This window comes from Sinocyclocheilus rhinocerous, unplaced genomic scaffold (assembly GCF_001515625.1).
Source record: "Sinocyclocheilus rhinocerous isolate Xijiao unplaced genomic scaffold, SAMN03320098_v1.1 scaffold1646, whole genome shotgun sequence".
NCBI lineage: Eukaryota > Metazoa > Chordata > Actinopteri > Cypriniformes > Cyprinidae > Sinocyclocheilus > Sinocyclocheilus rhinocerous.
In genome coordinates this window covers 67,121-92,585 of record NW_015644630.1, presented here as the reverse complement: position 1 = coordinate 92,585, position 25,465 = coordinate 67,121, and the positions used below count along the sequence as shown (strand labels likewise).

The 25,465-nt window shown below is 38.4% G+C and overlaps 1 protein-coding gene across 1 annotated transcript in view; it reads left to right on the top strand.

Moving 5' to 3' along the window:
* The window catches only part of LOC107758571 (neurexin-1a-like), a 171,783-nt gene that overhangs the window by 96,911 nt on the left and 49,407 nt on the right, over window positions 1–25,465 (top strand). The window contains exons 11-15 of the mRNA XM_016576342.1: window positions 441–563; window positions 5,750–6,131; window positions 6,798–6,988; window positions 8,796–8,969; window positions 18,354–18,473. Coding sequence (XP_016431828.1) covers window positions 441–563; window positions 5,750–6,131; window positions 6,798–6,988; window positions 8,796–8,969; window positions 18,354–18,473 — 990 coding nt within the window. The remainder of the gene's footprint in view (window positions 1–440; window positions 564–5,749; window positions 6,132–6,797; window positions 6,989–8,795; window positions 8,970–18,353; window positions 18,474–25,465) is intronic.

Here is a 25,465-nt window from a genome sequence, read left to right as displayed (position 1 = left end):
ATATATATATATATATATATATATATATGTATATATATATATATATATTCTGTAAATATCAGATAATACTGCACTAGGTAGAAGGTCAACTAGCCCCAAAAGTCGGGGAACATGGCCCATATGTGCCTTTTACCATATTTTCCACTATACCATGAATGCACTTTGAATTGTGTCAGCCAGATATATACTGTAAATCTGTCTTTCTGTTGTGTTAAATTCATAAAGGATTTTAAATCAGTTACACTAAAGAGTAATTCAGAAAATGTAGGTCTCTCTTTAATATGTGGATTTATTTCTTGTGACAATATTATTAATACTGTTTTTAATGTTCACTATCTTGAGGGCATTATTAAATGGAACGGTTGTCCACCTTGTGTTCTTTAGAGCATGTTCTTTTGCTTTTTTGACTGTGTTTAACTGTGATCTGGGCTGGCCTACAGGCAAGGGACCTGAGACCATATTTGCTGGTCAGAATCTGAATGATAATGAGTGGCACACGGTGCGAGTGAGCAGGAGAGGAAAGAGTCTGAAGCTGTCGTTGGATGATTTGCCCACTGTGGAAGGTATGCTCCTGTTTCTGTTCTTTTGCTTTACATGAAATTAGACACTTAATAAATGCACTAATAATGCATGCAACCTGAAAAAAGTATCCTCCTTGACTTTTTACCCTTACAGAAAAACCAATGTGCAATCACATTAAAATCACATGAGAAATATGTGAAACACATGTGAAACTCATGTGAATCATATATGAAACACACATGAAACATGTGATTACATATTGTCCACATGTGTCCACATTTGTTCACATGTGATCACATGGGTATCACACATTTACACCATGAAATGTTCCAAATCATATGTTTCATATGAGTTTCACATGTGTTTCACATATTTAACATTTGATTTTAATGTGATTGCACATGTGAAGTTCATGTGGGGTTTCTGTAAGGGTAGAAAATTGTGTAATTGTATGTAATTTTACCAAAAACATTTACATCATTCTCCATTTCTTTTATCTTGTTTCATATATTTAAGTATCACATATAAGGAACAGAATAACCATTATATAAATGTATGTAAATATGTGAATTATATAAATCAACCCTCTACATTGCGAGTAAATCACTGGCATATGCGACTAAATCTTCACTCTGGGTGACTAAATTATGTCTAATATTAGCCAATTGCTAATAAATTCTCAGATTTTACTCGCCAGTGTGTGAGTTGGAGGCTAAGTATAAGTTTAGCACAGATATATTTTCACTCACAGAACACTCTCTGACTGAGCGCTTCAGAGTTTCACTCTCCGTCAAGCGATCTGTGCTGTTTTTCAGTTCATCTGAATGGATGTGCAGCGCACCTGTATTTAACGTACCGTAAACTCTAGTGTGAAGGCGCACGACTCGCCATCGCTTTGTCTCACACACACGCAGCGAGAGAGGGAGAGAGAATTGACGCGCTACATGTAAACGATATACTTTGTTGTATTTTGTTGTCAAAATAACGGAGTTCCTTTGGAATTTTTCAGCTTTTAAGAACAAACGGCAATCTCATTGGCTGGTGCTCACCTATTATCGTCCCTGTTTAGATTTCAGCAAATCAGTTCGAGCGAACGCACACAACCTGATTAATATTCATGAATCCAGAAGCTCGTTAATCCGTAGTGCGCTTTATATTGTTCTTATTAGTAGAATTCGTATCATTATCTTATCAGTATTTTTGTTAGTTCAGTCTGGCGAGTAAACTAAAAAATTTACTAGCCAATGGCGATTCAATTGCCAAGGTGTTCGTAGAGGGCTGTAAATTCCCTTATACAGGTTTCTTACACTGTAATAATTCACACCAATTCACATGACAACATTGGTTCATTGTCTGATTTTTCACAGGTGTTGCTTGTTAGCTCTTCCCTCTTGTTCCCATTGCTTTTGTCTAGCTTTGTTCTGTGTAACCTGCTGTTAGGTGAGTTTGTCTCAAGGTCATGCCAAGTCAAGTCTCTGTTTATCTTGTATTTGTTAATGTGTTTGGACTTAAATAAACTACATTTGGGTTCTTTATGCTTGCCTTCAGTGGATTATGTTACAGAAAGCTAGACCAACAATGAACCCAGCAGTTCCTCTCCTTAGTCTGTGCCAGGGGACTCATCCCCTTCAGGATTACATGGCAGAGTTTTGTGAGTTATGTTATGTTGTGGACTTTAACGATGTTGCACTAATAGGCATTTTTCATAATGGCCTGAATGATTTGTTAAATTATCTAATGCCTGACAGCAACAGCTCAGAAACTTGAGGAATATATTGACTATGCCTTGTTGGTGAGTGGTTACTCATATACTGTGGGTATTGTGGACAAGGAGCCCCACAATCCCACAGTACTCCTACGCCAGAGCCTCATCACATAATGGCCAACACAGAGGAGTCCTCAGCCATCATGGCCGGCATGACTGCCACGCAAGAGACAAGTCACGTCAGGGCTGCTCAGACAACATTTACTCATGTTGTGGCCTTGCCAGAGTCTGCTCACCTCAGGGCCATCCAAGTCTCGCCTGGAGATTTTTTTTGGGGGGCAGGGCTGTAGTACCAAAGACTGACGAGACTTATTGCCAGTGTCATGGATTCACATTTAAGGTCAGTGCAAGCAGTGACCAGCCCTAGTCTGGTGGCCCCAAGTCCAGTGTTTCCAGAGATTAACCCTCTGACAACAGTGCTTCCTGTGATGATAGCTGCCATCTTGTGTGTTTGGGCCTCACAAACTTCTCCAGAGGTGACAGCAACCGCTACAGCTCCTCTAGTGGCGACGGCGACTGCCACAGCTCTTTCTCATCTCTCTGCCAGCCATGTCAAGGCTAAGGAGGTCATCCATAAAAAGTATATGGACCAAGTCACGGCCACAGGGGCTGTCCATGAGCATTTTTTGCCCAAAGTTATGGCCACAAACTGTTCAGGCCCCATGTCACGGCCACGGAGGCTGTTCACAAACTCATTGCCTGTCATGTCACAGCCACAGAGGCCATTTATGAACTCTATGCCTGCTATGTCATGGCCCCGGATGCCGTTCCCAAACTCTCTGCCTACTCTGTCACAGCCAGGTCATCCTTCCATATCTATACTCCGCCATGGCCTCCTGACCTGTGGTGGTCTTCTGCCCCATCGCGGTGGCTTTCTACTCAGTCACCATGGTCTCCTGCACCACCAGCTCCACCCTGGTTGCATGCTCTGCTGGCTCTTCCCTGGTCACCGGCTCTAACTTGGTCTCCAGCTCTGCCCTGGTTCCCTGATCCTTCATGGTTGCTCCACGGTCCAGGTTCGCCATGGTCCATGGTCTCCGCCATTGCTCTATGGTCCATGGTCTCCACCACTGCTCCACAGTCCAGGCCCACCAGTGCTCCACAGTCCAGTCCTTCCACCATGCCATGATCCAGGTCCAGTTCCCCTTGATGCTCCTGACCCACCATCCCTCCCCCATGATCGCCTCTACTCCACCACCCTCCTGGAATTTTTGATTTATGTTGGTTTTTGGTCAGTGTCTTGTTAGGGCGTCTGGAGCCATCCTTAGGGGGATATGTTATGTTGGTTTTGTTCTTGTTTAGGTTTCATGTATTTTATTTTGTAATTCTCTGTCATGGTTCCTTTTCTCACGTGTTTCCTTGCTCCGCATGTGTTCCTGCCATGTGCTTCTCTAGATTATGTGTCATTTTCTGATTGGTTGTTTTGGTCATGTGTCCCGTTTTCTCATTGCTTCATTGCCGAATTGTTCACAGGTGTTACTTGTTAGCTCATTAGTTTCTGTGGATTTATAGCCCTCTTCTTCCCATTGTCTTTGTCTAGCTTTGTTCTATGTAACCTGCTGTTAGGTGAGTTTGTCTCATGATCACACCAAGTCAAGTCTCTGGTTGTCTTGTATTTTTTAATGTTTTTGGACTTGGGTTCTTTACGCTCGCCTTCAGTGGATTATGTTACACACTGCTGCAACAAATGACCAACAAACAAGGTCATTGGATTATTGTGTTCACCTGCTTGGTGTTTGTTGGACAGTTAGACAGAGTAATTTCCATTATACCAACGAAATGAACTCTAACCGAAACAATCCCAGGTGCCAACCAAAATCACCCTTGCAATACACAACATGACTTTTAAAATCTGAACAGATTTAAAAAACTGAACAGATACAGAAAAAAAACTGGGCATCATACACTAAATGGCTGAAGGCTTGATTACACTACATGAAATTTTGCCCAGATTTTTGGATGAGTCAGTCTGGACGAGTCAATGCGTGTTGCTGAATATCAGAGCCGGTCCTCAGATATTGGGCAGTCAAAGGCAACAGATTTTGCAGGCATATGGAGAGTGTATGATGGGCACAGACACAGATTTTTTAGCTTCACACTATTATTCCATCCAGTCAGAGGATATCAAACATGTGTGATATTTTGAGCTGATGTTAGGACACACATTGTTTTCATTTGTATTGCATCTCATAGCAATGAGCCACATGCTTCTGTGTGAGTTTGTTGTATTCAGAATGACCTGAAAGTTGATAGTGTGAAAGTCGTTTAGTATATTCCAGATTTAAAGGAGCTCACACTACTGGACTTTCAAGTCTTTACAAACACAACACTTGCAGAAACATGCAGTTTGTTGCTATAAAAGATGCATGACAATATAAAATAATCCCCTATAGACTGCAAATTTTGGTCAGGAAGTCAGGAAGTGTATCCCAGCATTAGTTGGCGTGTTTTAGCGCGTTGTTAGAGCATCCACAATGGGAGACACATATTCAGACTATTTAAGTAGTCAGGCATTGGGCATTTACATCATTTTGTGCTGTTGTAATATTATGTTTTGTTATGATTAATCTCATATATGGAGCATCAGGTTGAGTTAATTAATAATCTACCAAAGTGCTTCAGATTACTCATGTTCTTCTTCAGCTTCAGCTCATGCAGTTCAAATAACAATGCCCTACATTATAATTGGATTATTTGAAGAAAAAAAAACATCATATTAATTTTAGATTTCTTTTTTAAAATATTGATAATGCATTATTAATAATCTGGCAGTGCTGTTCTTTCATTTGTTATATTTTCGTGAAGAATTTAATTAGCATTGGTTTATTTCATCTGAAAATCCTTTACCTAATTTGGTGTTCCCTGTTAAAGGGGTCATATGATGCGATTTCAATTTTTCCATTCTCTTTGAAGTGTTACAAGCTCTTGGTGCATAAAGAAGATCTGTAAAGTTGCAAAGACTAAAGTCTCAAATCCAAAGAGATATTCTTTATAAAAGTTAAGAGTCAACCACGCCTAGCAAAAAATGGCTTGTAACACTCCAAAGAGAAACGAAAAATTGAAATCGCATCATATGACCCCTTTAAAGGAAAACTAGTATTTTTGGGAAAAAGAAAATCCTCTCCGTGTCAAAATGACTGGAGCAGAAAATGACTGGATTAATTGACAACATAACTTGATCTCATGCGCATAGAATGAAACCAAGTCCATTTGGAATTTATCTTCCAAACTTTCTGGCTGGAAAACACCTATTAAAACATATATTAGTGTGGAGTAACACTGTATTATCATCTGTTACTGTCTGCTCTGTGAGTGTGGAGGAGCTGCCTGACTGCTGACTCCAACACAGAGAGCAGACAAGAGGACAGGCCTAGTTGGAGTTTGTTGAGACAATGTGAACTGGCATTTTAATGATCCAGATGAAATAAACCTTTCATTTTTCTCAACACTGCCATGAAACAGGAGAGATATCAGGTGACCACACACAGCTGGAGTTTCATAACATAGAGACGGGGATCATTACAGAGAAACGCTACCTGCCCATCACGCCCTCCAACTTCATTGGGCATCTCCAGAGCCTGACATTTAACGGCAAGCCATACATCGACCTCTGCATAAATGGAGACATAGACTACTGCGAAGTCAATGCCATGATTGGATTTAAGAACATCATTGCAGATCCAGTGACCTTCAAGTCCTGCACAAGCTATCTGTCTCTGAGCACACTGCAGGCATACTACTCCATGCACCTGTTCTTCCAGTTCAAGACCACCTCATCAGACGGGCTCATCCTGTTCAACAGTGGAGATGGAAATGATTTCATAGCTGTAGAGCTGGTTAAGGGGTACGTTATGGAGAGACAGACATGATCATTACAGTCAGATGCTGTTATGATTTATTTATTCATCACCTTCATTCCCTATCAAAATATATTATAATCCTTGCAAATGGAAAAAAAGATATTTCTAGGTAAATAAATTAATGTGCACAGACGTGTGTATTATTATTATATGAGAACTATTTAGATTTAAATGTCTAAAACCATCTGTATATTGACAAAGTGTAATCAGTATATTGTGTATATATAGAAAAGTAGTCATTTTATTTGTCAGAGGTTTGCAGACACTGAGACAGTAATGAGCTGACTATAGAAAAATACAAATGTAAAAGCTTATAAAATATAGTTGATATAATAGGTGTCACTTCAATTTCAGAAGAATTTAATAAGAAATATTTAAGTTCATATTGAGATCTCTCACTTTTCATTGCTCACAATCTTTTGCTTCTTCTAAATCTCTTGAGGAAACATGTCACTTCTTTTTCTGAATTATTTGATTTTATTTTTTCAGCAAAATGTCTCCACATTAATTCTATGTCTGAGAAAAACAATTGATATATTAAAGATATCTTATTTGCGATCTTTCTTCCCTATGGGGAATTGAAAGCTAAAATGAATTTAGCTTGCACCTGCTAATTGACTTTAATTTAATTTCATGATGTCTTTGTTTAGCTACCTGCATTACATCTCAGATCTGGGAAATGGTGCTTATCTCATCAAAGGAAATTCAAACAAACCTCTTAATGACAATCAATGGCACAATGTCATCATCTCCAGAGACACACATAACCTGCAGACTGTCAAAATTGACACCAAAATCACCACCCAGACTACCGTGGGTGCCAAACATCTTGACTTAAAAGGTAAATTACACATTAATGTTACTTTAACTTGCCAATAACCCTGCCGCCTTTTTTGTGACAAGGGTGATGATTGTATTGTTTTATGAATTACAAATAATTTGGTAACACAAGACTATGGAACACTATTCAGTTCTATTTGGTTGCTCATTAGCATGCCTATTACTAGCATGTAGACTGTTTATTAGTACTTATAAAACATGTATTAAAGGTGACCTATTATGCCCCTTTTTACAAGATGTAAAATACGTTTCTGATGTCCCCAGAGTATGTGAAGTTTTAGCTCAAAATACCCCAAGATAATTTTTGATAGCTTGTTGAAATTGCCACTTTTAGGGTATGAGCCAAAATAATTGTTTTTTGTTTGTCCCTTTAAATGCAAATGAGCTGGTGCTCCCGCCTCCCTTTTCAGAAGAGGGTGGAGCCTCAATATCTCATGCTCTGGCATATATACCAATGCTGGTCTTTGCTAATAAACATTCCACTATTAGTACAAGCCTGTTATCTTTACAGAAAACATACTCGGTATAAAAGTCAGTAATCTGATTGTACTGTGCATTATAAATGCGCGTTTATGAATTACACAGACGGGGAGCACCGTGTGATAAAAATAACGACATAGCTGGTATCATGGTGCCTTCGCTTGCTATCACAAACTTTATAAGTCCCACTTGTGATTATGAGCTTGACAAATTCAAGCGTTCGACTTATTGCTTTCATATGCAATTTTTAATTACCACATTCCTTTTTACAATCATTCTGGTAGCATGTGAAGGCAGCATCTGTGAAAACAGGCAGAGACAATGGTAACTTTAGCTTTAGCTAATTGATCCCTCTTTCGGAAGCAAGCTTTGCACAACTCCAGCACTGAACTGACCCTCGTTTGTGAGGCAGTCCAGCGTAAAATGATTGGCACAAACATATAGGACTTTAGTGTTTTTTTTCTGGGCCATTTCCTTTGAAAATGAAATGTAACCACTGTGTCCTCAGCGGCTCAGATGGAGGGAGTCTATGGAGACTCCTATGTTCATTGGTGCATCCCAATACACAACACAACACTTGTGATGCCTCTTAAGCCCGGGATATTTTGCACAGGGAGCTTGGAGCAGCTGCAGTTCCTCCGCGATCTCCTTCCATGCTATGTCCTTTTTGGTGCGGTCATGATAGCAGCTAGAGGACACATTGTACAAACATGCCCTCTGCTGCCACAACTCAAAGCAATTTCATTGGCTGCTGAGTAGACGCAGGTCATTGCAGCAAATACACTGTGCGTTGATCATGCTGAATTTCTGACACTGTCAGAAAACTATCGTAGGCTATCTTTGGTCGCAAGACCGGGAAAACGCCCGTCTTTGAACCTCTCTCACTGTACGACATAGGACCACCGATTAAGAGCCACGATCACAGAAATTGCCACGATTGCTTCACGATGGCAATCTTTTTTCTGGGACAGCCAAAAATCGTGCAGTGTATCCCAGGCTTTAGGCGCTGACATTGAAATCTGGAGAATCTCTCGTTTGGAGAGACTGTTTATGATTTATTGGCATTATATTAAAAAAATGAGTGGGTGGATTTTCACCATAATAGGCTGGTTGATTTCACACACTGCAACCACACAACTGTGTTCAAACACATTATAAAAGTGATTTTTGCATAATAGGTCACCTTTAATGCCTTATTCTTCATGACCATATTCTAGATCCCTTAACCCTACCAATGCCAAAACATAACTAGATTTTTTTTATATCATTATAAACATTATGCTTTCCTTGCCATTAGAAAATAACCCATTTTCTGGCTGTGTTTGCAGGTGATCTTTACATTGGTGGTGTTCCTGAGGAGATATACAAAGAGTTACCCAAGTTAGTTCATGCAAAAGAAGGATTTCAAGGCTGTCTGGCATCTGTGGATCTAAACGGCCGTTTGCCAGACCTGATGTCCGAAGCGCTGGTCTGTGTTGGACAGATTGAGAGAGGATGTGAAGGTGACAACATATTTCTTAATGTTTAATAAGCAGAATAATGTAATTATTGATGATACAAGATCTGACCACCCTGTCAGGGTTTATTTTGCAACAATGACCAGCTGGCTATAGACATTTTCATACTAAAAGAAATTGCTATTTGAGCAAATAGCGTTAGGTGTAAAATAGCAAGTGTAAATAGCAAAATAATTGTTTTTTGCAGTTTATCATTAACATTTGCCATGACTGGTTTACTAAGTTTACCTTGGTAATCATTTCACTCTGACTATTGTTGCTTTTGTCCAAAGATTTGTTGTATCTGTCATGCTATTGACGTTTATTGTGTCTCTTGCAAATGCAGCAGTTTGCTGGAAACACTCTTGAATGGATAGCATAATTTCTGCTGTTGCTGCATGAAATCTACTTTTCATACACAGCGTTATACCACAAACAACATAAATATTTCATATTGTTTCCATCACACTCCTGCTTTACATAAATGACACGTTGACCTTTGTCTTGGCAGCTGCTTTGTCCTCATACAGATATCCTTGTACAGGTGCTGGTGCTTCTCAATTCATTATTGGTGCATCCTCATTTGCTTTCCTTGTGTCCTTTCTTCTCGCTCTTAAGATTCAAGGGCGGCATGTAAGGAAAGCAAACAAGGTGGAGGAATTGAAGAAAAATGTTTTGAATGAATTGGAATATCCTTTCTCACAAATTAACATTACGCACAAGGATCTGTCCTTATGTTGTTAGTTAAGAATTTTGTAAAAATAAATAAATAAAACAAGTGCTTTATTGGTTACAGGGAACCAAATTCGGCACTTTTGAGTTTGAAATAAATTCATTAAAAGTTTACAAGGTTAGTAACATCAAATCTTTGATCAAGTTTTGCTTGAGACAGCAGTCCCATTTTTAAATGTGCTAATGAGGTATATCTCAGAAAACCCCGCCTCTAAATAAAACTGTATTGTGGTTGATTGCTTTTAATGTAAATTAGATGCAGAATAACATGCCGTGTAGACAGAGGTTGCTTCTCAATTCCCTAGTGAAACTGCCTAGTTTCATCTCTCCTCCATCTCAGCCTGTGACCCAGAAACGGATAAAACTCTGCCATGATGAATGACGTACAAGTTTTCTAATTTTACCATGAGAATGAGAGGAGTGAGGGCAGAGGAATAATCCTGAGTTGCTTCAGTGAGGATACACAGGTGCATCCTATATGAAGGAAGTCTTTGTAGTGAACAACATATTCTAGGGCATTCAAAAGATAAATCGAGTGTCTCCATGAGAATGGTTGTTGGACTGGTTTATTTTGTCATTTTGTCTGACCCAACCAGACAATGGATGGCTGGATATAATGCCTTGACTATTATACTAAGCATTAAATGTAGTGTGCAGTAGCTGGTTGAATGCAGTAGTTTACTAGAAGTTAATTAACACCTACTATTTTTTTTCTTAACTCCCAGAGAACTACTAAGACATTATATACAGTACAGTTTCATACTGAATGTGAATAACGCATAGTTAATTAATTCTAAAGTGAACATCATGGTAACCCACTAGTTTTGGATGGATTGGATTGGATTGTAACACTTGTAACTACATAACTAGTGGGATACCATGATCTTCACTTTAGAATACTGATCCTAATAGGTAGTAATTTCTTTAGAATAAACTAGTAACACTTGAGTCATTACTGCTGGGGGACAGACAAGACTCTAAATGTCCCAGTAGTCTCCAGTTCTTCTCACTGAATCACTAGAGAGAAATAATGTGAAAATAAAATTGAATACAAATAAGTGTGAAGTTCAGAGGAATCCCAGAATATTGGCCACAAGTGTAAGGTCCCAAAAACTAAATGTAAAAAGCATGGCTGGATATAATGCCTTGACTATTATACTAAGCATTAAATGTAGTGTAGTAGGAGGTATGAAAAAAAAAAGTTACTGATTAGCTGAAAGTCAACTACCAAATTCAACTGAGCGCTATTAGTAATTTGTTAATCTCTTGTGAGTCAATAGTAGTTACTGGAATGTTAATGTTGTGTTACTTATTTGTTCATGTGTAGTTATACTTAAGTGTTACTGAAGATGAAACAGATAAGAAGGAAGTTTACCCTGTATGGGTTTGTAAATAAAAATATACAAATGCTGATGTTTCCATCAACTTAATGAAGGTCAAGATACCAAAACAGAAAGTATACAATGATGTGCACTAGACCTATCTTACTAGACCTAGACCTATCTTATCTTAGTTATTTAAGATAAACACGGCTACACAACAAAATATACTGGAAGCAGCATGTATGTAAATAATTTCTCTATAGTCATGAACATTTGAAAATGTAGCTTGAACAAGCATTTTTCCAACTGCTAGATTAAGGCATGCCCTGTTATGATATAAAATCCTAACCTAACCCTCAACTTCTTAAGTGTGCAGTATGCATTCTAAAAGAAAGCCTGTTATCTAACTACTCCCAAATACTTTATATTCAATTGAGTTCCCTCCTGTATGAATGCTAAACATATCTGGTATATAGGAGTTAGCTCTAGAAAAGATCATAAATTTAGCTGCTTCTTCTTCTTCTTCTTCTTCTTCTTTTAGCATTAACTACCAACTTAAGTTCATACAATGAAACTTGCAGCTTTTGAAAAGCCATCTAGCTCATCAACAGCCTGACACCCAACCCCATATTATTGATTCTGCCTCACAACAACTCATGGTCAACGGAATCAAACCTGGACAGATCACCAAACAGGGCCATACAATGCTGTTTTTTTTTTTTGTCCAAGGCATTGATAATATCATTTGATACCAACCATAGACTGTAAAAAAAGATGGACCACTTCCTTCCACTATAGAAAAGTGAATCCAAAACATCCCAGTATGGCAGCTGTCATCTTGTGCCAATGACGTTATTTGGAGCCTAAGTCTGTGCAGTAGTGATTCATTTTGAGCCTGAGCCTGTGCAGTAGAGATTCATTTGGAACCCAAATCTGCGCAGTAGTGATTCATTTGGAACCAGAGTGTGTGCAGTAGTGATTCATTTGGAACCAGAGTCTGTGCAGTAGTGATTCATTTGGACCCCAAATCTGCGCAGTAGTGATCCATTTGGAGCCTGAGTCTGTGCAGTATTGATTCATTTGGAACCCAAATCTGCGCAGTAGTGATTCATTTGGAACCAGAGTCTGTGCAGTAGTGATTCATTTGGACCCCAAATCTGCGCAGTAGTGATCCATTTGGAGCCTGAGTCTGTGCAGTATTGATTCATTTGGAACCCAAATCTGCGCAGTAGTGATTCATTTGGAGCCTGAGTCTGTGCAGTAGTGATTCATTTGGAACCCAAATCTGCACAGTAGTGATTCATTTGGAACCAGAGTCTGTGCAGTAGTGATTCATTTGGAGCCTGAGTCTAGTAAGTAGTGATTCATTTGGAGCCTGAGTCTGTGCAGCAGTGATTCATTTGGAGCCTGAGTCTGTGCAGCAGTGATTCATTTGGAGCCTGAGTCTGTGCAGTAGTGATTCATTTGGTGCCTGAGTCTGTGCAGTAGTGATTGATTTGGAACACGAGTATGCACAGTAGTGATTCATACTACTTGTCGACAAAGCTTAAATGGCAATGGCACAGTCGTTAACCATTGTGCTGTACAAAAATTGTAAAATCAAAATAATAAAACATAATAAAACTACACACAATGACATAGTACATACAGAGGAAAAACAAGCTCAGGACAACTTAAATATTATAAGCCTTTTCTAAAAGTAGGGTTTTTAAGTTTTACTTTAAACAGAGATTCTGTAGTGATTATCCTAATAGATAAAGGTAGGCTGTTTCATAATTTGGTGCCAGCTATGGAAAAAGCCTGGTCTACCTTTCTTTTTAAAAGTGATCTAGGAATCTTTAACAGTTTCTGATTTGATGACATTAAACATCTAGCAGATATGTTAACAGTCACAAGTTCAGATAAATAAGAATGTTCCATCCCATTTAAGACCTTAAAAACTAAGAGTAAAATCTTAAACTCTATTTTAAAACATGTCGGCAGCCACTGCAGAGAGAATAAGACGGGGGTGATGTGCTCAAATTTACGTCTGCCAGTAAGAAGTCTAGCTGCTGCATTTTGGACTATTTGCAAGTGGTTCATATATTGACCAATACCTATATAGACTGAATTGCAGTACTCTAGACGAGAAGATACAAATGCATGTATTACTCTCTCGAACTCAGCAGGAGTTAAAAAGCTTTTAACTTTGGCCAGTAGTCTCAACTGGAAAAAACACAATTTGACTATTGCATTTACCTGCTTATCAAATAACAGGGCAGAGTAAAAAACAACACCTTCGTTTTTAACGGATGATTTTACATAAAATTAAGCCCAAAGGGAGCATATATAAAGAAAACAAAATGGGGGCAAGAATAGATGCTTGAGGAACCCCGCAGGTCAAAGTGCTTTGGAGGATAAACATCCATTTATATAAACAGAAAAAGTTATATTGTTCAAATAGGTTTGAATTTGAACCAGTTCAGTGCATGACCTTTAATACCCGCACAACATTCAAGATGAGAAATAATATGATCATGATCGACCGTATCAAAGGCCGCACTCAAATCCAAAAGCAGAAGTATTACAGAGTTCCCAGAATCAACATATAATAAAATATAATTTGAACTCTTAAAAAGAGCAGATTCTGTGCTGTGATGTTTCCTAAAACCTGACTGAATGATTTCAAAGACTCCATTTGATTTAAAAAAAAAATGAATAATTCGACAGAAACTACCTTCTCAAGGGTTTTAGAAATAAAAAGGAAGATTAGAAATTGGCCTAAAATTCGAGAGAACTGTCACATCAAGGTTAGATTTTTTCAACAGAGGTTTAACAGTAGCATGCTTTAAATATTCTGGAACAAATCCTACAGAAAGACTCTTATTTATTATTGATAGAATACAGGGCCCAATGACATCAAATACCTGAATAAGTAGGCACGCTGGAATAATAGCCGTTACAGATGTGGTTAGTTTTAACTTCATAACAAGTTCATGAAGAAAGTCTATAGAGATAGTTTCAAAGGCATTAAAAGATGAGGTACAGAGAGGAGGGATCATAATTTATGGGGACAATAAGCTGTCTAATGCCACGTATCTTGTTTATAAAGTACCTTAAAAAGCATTCACAAGCAGTAGCTGGGTCATCAAACTGCAGATCAAAAGAGGGATTTATAACAGAGGTAATTGTGGAGAACAAAATCTTGGGTCTTTGATAATTTCTAGCTATGATGTCAGAAAAATACTTTGAATTAGCATGCTTCACAGCTCTTTGATAGTTAGTTAATGAATTAATTAATATTTTGGACTAAGTCAAAAGAGTCAATAAGAGTTAGCAAGCCAAAGGTGACAGTGGCAAGGAATCAAAACTCCATCGGTGACATAAATGGAGAAAAAACCTTGGGAGAAACCAGGCTTAGTCGGGGGGCCAGTTCTCCTCTGGCCAGACGAAACCAGCATGGTGTGGTTTCATTCCAGGCTGCATCACAGGTGCAGAGGACTTGTCTGGGTCCTGTGGTCTTGTGCCGTTGGTCTTCGAGGTGATGAGGTCTTCGCAGGGATCTGTCTCTGGGGTGCATCTAGTTGACATGGTATCTCCGCTGACATTCAGGGCTGTAGAGGTCATCTCTAGGTCTGATCTGGATACAGACTGGAACCGTATGCTATGGTGACCTCGGAATAAGAATAAAAGAGACTAATATTAGCGTAGATGCCATTCTTCTTATGATGTAGCGAGTTCATCGGGTGTTATGAGAAGTGTTCCCGGTTCCGGTTGATCTAATTAATGCAACCTAACAATCATTTAATGGATTTGAATTGTAGCAATGCGATAGTGTATTAACTTGTACTGACTCTCCAACCGACTGAGCTGCACGATTTAAAGGATGAAGATTTCTGTGATTTATTCCTCCTCGATGAAAGCGAACCAGGGACGACCGACACCATGGAGGGACTTGAAGAATATTCGGTATCACAGACCGAACATATTGCTGAATAGACTCCAGGAATCGCCACGAGGCGACCACTGACTGGCTCATAATCTGTGAAAGCCGTAAAATGACAATGCGCAGACAAACGCGTTAGATGTAATGTTAGCTTAACTGCAATTCCTCCCCGCTTTCCTCCCCATCTGCAGCATTTCCTTTGAGGAAAATCCCATGGCGTGTGACGCAAGCAGGTGGGAATAGACACCAGTACAGGTGGTGGTGGACGATTAAAATAGGTTCCCCTCTGAGCGGTGTTAGATAAAACTTATAATCCACTCCTTAAATTAAGGAGCAGTTGCCGGTCATACACCACAAGTGTATCTGAGCCAGAAAAGAGCTTAGACAAACAACACACAGAGCAGACGGCCAGCCACACACATCGGCACCATCTTGAAAGTTAGGCCTTAAGGTGGTATCAACAATTTCTGAAGGAAATACCAGCTGTTGGCCAATGTCAACCAGCATTTTCCAGTCAAAGTTTTCAGTTCAAAGTTCAGTCTGGTTTCGTCTGGCCAGAGGAGAGCTGGCCCCCCGACTGAGCTTGGTTTCTCTCAAGGTTTTTTCTGTCACCGATGGAGTTTTGGTTCCTTGCCACAGTTGCCTTTGGCTTGCTTAGTTGGGGACACTTGACTGATTGCACAGACACTATTGGAAGGGAGCTAAACTGGATGATGACATCACTGAATCATCAATGAACTGACTTTAGCTGGAAAAATTACTCTTTGTTATTGTCTTCTTGCATTATTGACAAACTATTTTCCTGTTTGACACTGTAAAGCTGCTTTGACACAATCAGTATTGTATAAAGCGCTACACAAATAAAGCTGACTTGACTTGACAAAGGCTAAGTAGATCTGGCCTCACTCTGGTGGTGGGGAGATGTTCCTGGTAGTCTTGTCCCACTATATGATCAAAGCAATTGCCTGTACAGGGTTTACTTGTGGTAGAAGATAATTTGCAGCAGGTTGTTTACTTTCCAGGATGGAGCCAAGGCTCTTAAGAACTTGGTTATGCAGGATGTTCTCACTCCCAACTCGTCACATATTGATGTTTGGTCAGGATCGCTTGACGTCACTTTTAACGCTCAGGGTACCCCTTTAGCGAATCCACTTCGTCCATTGCCCCTGCTTGCCAAGGGTGACTGCCTTGGCCCACCAATCAGCGTCTTCCTGACAATGTATTTCCTCCACCACCATCTTCCTTCTATGGCCTTATTCCAGCTGTTACAAGCCCATCCTCCAATTCTTGCTGGACATGTCCCACAATGTCTGCACATTTCAGCACTGCCATTTCCCCCATACTACTCTGGCTGGTCCCAATTGCATCCAGTTGAATCTCAGGATTCCTTCAATGTCATCTCTAACGTACTTTTGCACACTTGGATTCCTTGAGAGATTTGCTTGATTCAAAAATCTTGACAGGAGAATTAAGTTTAGATATGGGTTGAAAATTATTTAAATCCAAAGGGTCCCCACCTTTCAGTACAGTGAGAAAATTAGCTGTTTTCCAGAATTTAGGAATGGTATTAGTTTGGAGACTTTTTTTTTCTCTGCAATAAAATAAGCAGCATGCTTTAGAAGATACAAAGGGTTCCCTGGATAAGTACCTGTAGGTACCTTATAAGGAAATTGTAAAGTTATAAAATTAGAGCTTGCGGACCCTGCTACATATGTATTAAGTAAAGACCCTGCTGATATAAAAGGCTAACTGAAACATTTATTATTACAAAATGATTTAAAACTCTGTCAACATCTCTATTATACAGTTCAGGTAAAAGTGCTTGGTCATCAGATCTTTTACAGTTTTTTTTTTTTAAACATAACAAATTTTGAATTTTACATTTCTTACACAGGCAATGGCACAATGATCACTATCATCATCACAGAATCCTGCAGTCTGTGTATATCTGTGGGGTGCATTTGTAAGAACGTTCCAGTAATGTTGATTTATTTAGATGTTTTAGTAGGGGTGTTAATAAATTGCATACGGTTTAAATAATCAAACAGTTTCCTAATTGAAAAGCAATCCCAATTAAAATTGCCCTTAAAATAAAATTCAAGGCATTGATGTTTGCCTACAAAACAACCACTGGCTCTGCACCTTTTTACCTAAATTCACTACTTATGTGCCCTGCAGAAGCTTGCATTCTGCAAATGAATGGTGCATTATAGTGCCGTGCTAAATGATTAAATGTAAATGTAAATATGAATTCCGATTCACTTACAATGTGTAAAGCATCCAAAAGAGAGGAAAAGACTTATGTTGCAGCTGATGGTATAACAGCCAACAACAGTGAAGTGAATCGCTTATATTATTATTATACACATTCACCATAACAGCAAGCAGCTCAAACTGGCTTTAACTGCAGATCATGACATAGAGCTACAAAATTTGGATTTAATATAAATTTTAACTCCACCACTTTTACCAAGTTTTTGATAAAACCATAATATCCGCTGTGACAACCTAAAGCTTTACGATGTCCATTTTAGGGAAAAGCCTTATATCATTAAAATGCACAAGGCCGGATCTACTTTTCAAATCTGCAGGTGTAAGTATATTTTGTTCCAGGTTTTGGCTGCACATTAACAACGGCAACAGCAACAGCAACATAGCTTTAATTTTCCCTAAAATTGCATTGGAAAAACAATTACTGGTATAATCATGATTAGCAGATAGTTTGCATTAAAATTTTCTCACTTTTGCTCTCTGTTAGACATACAGTTCATCCCTATTGTGTTGTCCCTCTTCTGTACATGTTTACACTTAATTAAATCAAAATGTTTACATTTACGTCATATTCTCTTTGTTTTTGTTTTTTTATTAAATAAAAACAAGGGCTGTCAAAGATAACCCTTGGAAATATATAATGTAAAAAGATAGATGCATTAAGTCTGTTGTTAATTAAATCATTATAAGTATAAGACTAGACCAAAGTGTCATGTTTCCAGACGATATGCACCAAATGCAAAACAAATAAAATAAATAATAATAATTAAATGTAGCATCTGTCATAATCTTTGTTGTTGTAATGACAATCAACATGTCAGCTATGCACAGAAATTAACAATCAAACTTTTGAGTTTGTGTGATACATTGATTGCATTTATTTATGTATTTATTTTTATAATTAATTAATTATTTTATTTATTTTATCTGAGTAAACTTTTACGTGCTGTATGTTTCATTGGCTCATAGGCTTGTGAGGAGTCCTTGTGGTGTGTGTCCCCTACATGAATGAGTGCAATAATAACGCAGTGTTACTGTAGTAAAACATATGACAGTGTGTACTGTAGTTATAACTCAGCTCTCGTGCCTGATGTCTTTGTGTCTCTCTCTCTGACGCTCATGATGATGCTGTTTCTGCAGGGCCCAGCACTACCTGTCAGGAGGATTCGTGTGCCAATCAGGGGGTTTGTATTCAGCAGTGGGAAGGCTTCACTTGCGACTGCAGCATGACCACATACGGAGGACCTTTGTGTAATGATGGTAAGTGAGAATATTTGCATCCTGTTTTAAAAAGGGCAACAGAAGCCTGGTTGATATGTGGTGTTGTAAAACTAGCAGTTCAGCAGGGTAATAATGATGAGGTGACCATCTCTTTGCTGTTAATATATTAGGATGTGTGTAGGCCCTATTCATTGTTTGTCATCTGTGGGTAAAGTGCGCTGAGCTTGTCATATGATGTTTGTGGGGTTGTGTGTGTTTGTGCATGTAGTCTTTATTTGTAATAGGTGTGTGCTGTGCGATGGTAGGTGATGTGTTTTGGCGTGTGGAAGTGACTGGTGCTGTCCTAAACAGAATCTGATCTGTAATGTTTTAGGATGATTAAATATAAATAATTGTAAGCTTATTTTTTTGTTTCTTGTATTCTCTAGACCAGTTTTGATTTGATCTATTGCATCTCATTTCAGCCAATGTACTGTACCTGTTTTGAGCATAATTTTGAACTTTGGTATATTACCATTCCTGTCTTTACCATTGCTGATTTATTAATATTATTATTATTTAATATATGCAATGTTTTTTTTTTTTTGCATGTTTAATACTTTCTTTCTGGTATATTTCTTCCTATTCCCTAGTATACCAAATAATATTTGCAAGTGATCATTTAGATTTAAAAGAACTCTGAGAGTCTTTTCTTGGCGAGGAAAATGTTTAGATTTAATACAGTAAATTCACTGTCCTAGATGGAGTTTCTGCTGGTCTCAGTGTGCTGCAAGTTCTGTCACCACTTGAGGGCACTCATGTGAAGCACACACAACACTTCCTGATATACTGACAGCCTGTCTTTCTGCAGCCTTCACGGAGTTGCTCTCTTATTTTGTGTTTCAGGTCTTTCTTTAGTTAATGACATTAAACTCACTCAGTTAATTACTCAAGATAAAACACCTTCTTGAAAGTATGGTGTACTGATGCTGCATGGGCAGACGTATGAAACGACTGAATAACCAGGTATAATTAGACAAATGTAAGAGCAAAGGTAAATAAACGGATTGATTACATGAGTTTTTAAAGCTAATAGTGGTGGTAAAGCCCTGTGCTGATGGAAATGAAGAATGCACTTCACAGCATTTGCCTTCCTGTGTTTGTTGTGCCACATCTGATTGGGCCACTGTTGATCACATCTCTCATTTTTATTGTATTATGTGTCACTTGCAGGGAATAAGTATAAGACAGGGAGCCCCGGACAGAAAACAGGAATATTTTTATTTATTTATTTTTATTTTTACGATTTTATTTGTTCATCTTTATTTGGATAATGCTACAGGTGCATCTCAATAAATTAGAATGTCGTGGAAAAGTTCATTTATTTCAGTAATTCAACTCAAATTGTGAAACTTGTGTATTAAATAAATTCAATGCACACAGACTGAAGTAGTTTAAGTCTTTGGTTCTTTTTATTGTGATGATTTTGGCTCACATTTTACAAAAACCCACCAATTCACTATCTCAATCTATTAGAATATGGTGACATGCCAATCAGCTAATCAACTCAAAACACCTGCAAAGGATTCCTGAGCCTTCAATATGGTCTCTCAGTTTGGTTCACTAGGCTACACAATCATGGGGAAGACTGCTGATCTGACAGTTGTCCAGAAGACAATCATTGACACCCTTCACAAGGAGGGTAAGCCACAAACATTCATTGCCAAAGAAGCTGGCTGTTCACAGAGTGCTGTATCCAAGCATGTTAACAGAAAGTTGAGTGGAAGGAAAAAGTGTCGAAACCTGGGCTTCCATACCACCTCAGCAGTGCTACAAACTGATCACCTCCATGCCACGCCGAATTTAAAGCAAAAGGAGCCCCTACCAAGTATTGAGTACATGTGCAGTAAATGAACATACTTTCCAGAAGGCTAACAATTCACTAAAAATGTTTTTTTTTGTTGGTCTTATGAAGTATTCTAATTTGTTGAGAGTGAATTGGTGGGTTTTTGTTAAATGTGAGCCAAAATCATCACAATTAAAAGAAACAAAGACTTAAACTACTTCAGTCTGTGTGCATTGAATTTATTTAATACACGAGTTTCACAATTTGAGTTGAATTACTGAAATGAACTTTTCCACGACATTCTAATTTATTGAGATGCACCTGTATATGAGAGCAGATAGGAAGCAATGTGGGATGGAGAGAGAGTGGAATGGGACAAGACCACACACCGGAACTTAAACTCAGGTCACCAAGAGAGCAACCATGCTATGGATCGGAGCGATGCCCTGAGGCTGTCATTTCTGAAGTTATGATGTCATTTATATCAAATACCCAATAGTGTCAGTTGAGCTGGAAAATGGTTTTAAATGTCATAAATGTTGACATGAAAATGTGGGAAATGAGGATCTGCTCTGATCATCTGCCTTTGTCTGTGACCACATGTCAAGCCCCAGCTGGCCCTCTTTGGACCAAGGTAATTCCCTGAGGAGGCTAAATCAAGCCCCACAGTGGAAACGCGGCTAATCAGCGGTAGATCCAGATCACTTTTATTAGTTATGAACAGTACTGGAGGATGTGTGATCAGAGAAGAGGAAATCATGTTCATCATGCTTCAGATTCAGGGAGGGTGAGAGTTCCTCACAGAATCCCTCACACTAGCTAAAAATAATAAAAAATAAATATGTTTACAGTTTGATTGCTCAATCGGACTGAAAGCTGAAAAGCCATAAATTAAACACCTCAGTCAGTCTCATCTGAGCTCAGTTTGAATAAAATGACTATCCGATTAAATCTTAAATAACTGTAATCAGGTTAAAAGGAAAATTTTAGCCATGTAAACTGTTGAATCTGACTACTTTCTCAATCAGATTAAAAAATGCATTGCACACATGCATAGTGTCATGTTTACGTCTTATGAATGTGTATACAGTATGTACACTGTAAATGGAACCACACATATGGTATACGATATTTGTAAAAATGAATCTGGTTCTGAATACAAACAATTTCTCAATTCCCAGCCCACTAAATGAGTTATTCTCCTTGCTGCACAACACAATTACATCAGGACACCAGTTTGTAAAAATAAATAAATAAATAAATAAATTCATGAATACATAGTAAGGCTGGGTTTTGACACAAATTTCACGATTCGATTCGATTCTCATTCACAAGCTTGCGATTCGATTCAATATTGATTACTTTGGATATATATCCAGGTACTGTACATGCCAAATTTTCTCAAGGAAAAAAAAATCTCTCATAATTGGAAGTGCCAGAAGAAAGTGAGATATTTATGGTTTTAATATTATTATTTTTTTTACAGCAGAGTGATGGGAATATAGCCTACAGAAAACAACAAAGCACACATCCCAGTTTCTTCATCTATGCAGTGTTTGCTGTGTTTTGGCTGAACATTTGCATAGCGGTGCTCTCACGCCCTGAATCCACCGCTAGCGCTACCCCTCCCTCTCTTTTCTTCTCTTCCTCCCCTTTTTGTCCTCCGACCGCTTACTCTCTCTCTCGGACAGCCTCCAGAGCTGCTCTGTGCTCTGTCTTGTGGCTGGAAATGCAGCTTGCGCAGGTGTGTGGGGAGATCTCTCTCTCCATGGAGAGCAAGAAACGTTGTCCTCGGGAAAGCTGTGAATTTATGAATTTTGTTTTGCAAATGTGTTATTTTTGAGGCCGATCTGGCTCCATAGTTTACACAGACTGATACATGCACACGTATATTATAAAAATACACTAATCTCTGAGTGACATGATGGGGTGTCGGGTGGATTAGACATGCTGTAAGCTGATTGGACAGTGTGTTTTTACAGTCCTGCTGAAATGGCAAAACAACCAGTTAGGCAGTGGAGGTTGGTGGAAATTTGTCTAGGTAGGGCTGTGCCACATCCAACAATTTTAGCAAACATCCCAATATGATTTAATTCTAAACAGTTAAAGAAAAAGTTTAATAAAAATGTTAACATAAGGAAAACCTTGAAACATGTTTTATATGAAGATAATTGTTTTACCAAATTCAGGATTAGGTTGAGGATGGTAAATTAAAAATATTTTCTTTTCATTTTCATAATTAATAATTTATGTATACAGTGAAACAGCAAAAACTGTGAGGAAAATAAATAAATGATAAATTTGTTTTGAGTTTTTTTATATATAAACTACAAGTCAAGCTGCAATACCAAACAGGACCACCTTGGGATGCTGAAAGGTCACTATATCAGCCGCCTTAGCCGCCTTTCTTCGTTCTAAAAAATAAATTCCGTAAACAGAGCGTTGTCTCAAGAAATATTTGCGTACACACGAAACCACTGAAACCTCATCAATCGACTCAAAACGATGTAGTATACATGCCAGACCAGTATGTGGCTCTGTAATTCTGCCACAGAGATACACTAAAAACAGAGAAGAAGACGTGGAGCATGCTCATAAACCTTGCGTGCAGTATTCAAACTTTTTTGCTTTAGTAATTTTTGATTTTTCTTTAGTAAAGCTAATAAGCTGAATAGCTTCTGCCGCACGAACACAAGCATGTAGTCCGCCATTGTTGTTGTAGTTGCTGTTACGTGACGTAGCGGTGTCTGACTAGGGTCGAGACGTGAGGTGATGACATCATCGTTTCACGAAATATACGGATTGGCTGTTCACACGAAAATGCAAGGGTGTCATTTTCAGATTTATCCACTCTGGGACCCGGTTTCAAAAAATAGAGGTTTCAGGCTCCCAAAACAGCGGATCCGTCTGGACGAAACGCCGATACGATACTAAATTTTTATGTATACAGCTAAACATGTCTCTGTGTGGACGGGCTTTTAACCACAGCATACAGATACAGATCCATTCAGAATTATTAAACACAGCAAAACACAACAAATGTAAAAAGATTTGAGATCATCAGTAAACAGTTCCACTGTCAGAGCGAGTGTTTGTGTCTGTGTTTGCAGTGCCAGATGCCCATATGTACATAAACACCACTGACCATCTCAAACTTCTATATAACACACTCACCAGACATGCGACCATACTGAAATGTGTATTAGTCCACAGAGAGCGCACATACACGGTTTGTTTCTCATTAATATTAACAGACTCGCGCATGCCTAATGTATGATCCTGTATGCAGTTGTAATTGTCTTTACCTTGATTATAGTTGTCATCCATCCAAACTTTACTAGTGAGAAACTGGCTTGCTTTATTCAGCCCCTACAGTCCAGTCCTGACTTTAGCAGTGGCTCGTCTGTGGCGACAGAGAAAGTGCCTATTTTGGATTTGAGGATGCTGATTGGCTCAATTTAATGAACATGTTCACAGCAATTGGCTAAACTGCTACATAAACCCGCCTCCAGTGGGCGATTTCTCGATGCCCCAGAGCTGAACTTGAGACATGCTGACAGGCAGAGGGGACGCATAGGAAAAGCATATATTAAGTGAGGGGGATGGCAGTTTTTTTTTTTTTTTTTTTTTTAATTGACAGGCTTTATTTTTTCTTATCTCTTACTTTTAATTAGCTAAGAAATCAAATGCACTGATGAAAACAATTTGTACTCTGTAATATTTTTTTTCTATATTTTCCTAATGGCAATTTTATGATTTGTTTATATACTACACTTTTTTTATCACAGAATAAGGCAGAAAACATATTTGATAGTTTCTATAGGCTACTGTACTAAATGCTATGTCAGTTAGCACTGCATCTTTCAGATAGCCCACTTTATTTATTACCAAGAGACGACTTGAAAAACACACATAAACCATATATTGTCACAATCGTGCATGTCATGTCTTTTTTATTCACGCTTAGCTACAGTGATAGCTGGATGCCTTTGTCCATATTAGGGATTTCCTGGCACGTCAAGTTATTACTTATATGAGTCCGTTTTGGAGTTTCTGCAAGAGAGTGCCCTCAGGCTTCGAGTATGATTGAAACATCCGCTGCAGGATGTGATTATTCATTTAATGAGGTTTGGGCCATACAAATTATGGTAATTTCCCGGGAGAACTAACAAAATGGGAGGGGGTGGGTGATGGGTGTGAAATACGGGAGACTCCTGTAAAAACGGGAGTGTTGACAGGTATGCCCAATATACATATACACAGAATTGCAGTATTTCAAAATATCTGTCTTGGCAAGTATTCATGCAAACATAATCTGTTATGACTTAAGTGAACGTTTGGTTAACTGTTGGGGAAAAACATCTGATGTGTAACATTATATTAGATCCGTGAATTACAGTAGGTCTAAATATATAGGCCGTCTCTATTTGCTTAAGAAAAGAAGTGGAGGAACAGATGCAACGTTGATAGGTAATTTTGCTTTGGAACCTTCAGAAAACTTTAACTCGATTTTTCTCAAAATTGACTTTGCTGACTCTATCGACTTCAAACGGGTGTAGCTAGGTCATTTTTTTTGGTCGATTCCAACAAATCATACATCATTTCGAAGGTTTTTTTTTATTTTATTTTTTTATGGAGATTGTGAAAATAAAAAGAATTAATTGCAACTCATTTTGCCAGCACAGGTCACAATATATGACAATGATAATAATGATTATTTTGTGAGGGTGGCTCGGGGGGGTACCCTAGCGCCCTCTATTGACCAGCCACTAACGCAATTAGGTCACTCTACTGGAGTCTGTTTCACATAATGGTTTTTATACTGAGCTAATGATAGTAATTATTTATTTTTTTAGTAATTTTGTTACAGTGACACAGGACAGATACACAGTTTTCTTTCCAAAAGCATAGACTTGCTTCTAGTATAATCAAAATAGCGCATCACAGAAGGAGTTAGAGTTAATAAGGTAATGAGTCCAGAATGAGTTAATGAGTCCAAACACAACAGTAACAAAAAAAAAGACAATTAAATTGCTACTTTCATATTCAGTGAAGCTGAATGTGGTGGTTTTTGTGCTGTGGATATAGAACAGTGTAAACACTCACAGTCCAACAGCCCAAAGCTTCACTATCCAGTGACAGTAACACATCATGAGCATCTTATATATCTCATTAATTGGTTGGTTAAGTGATCACCAATAATCCA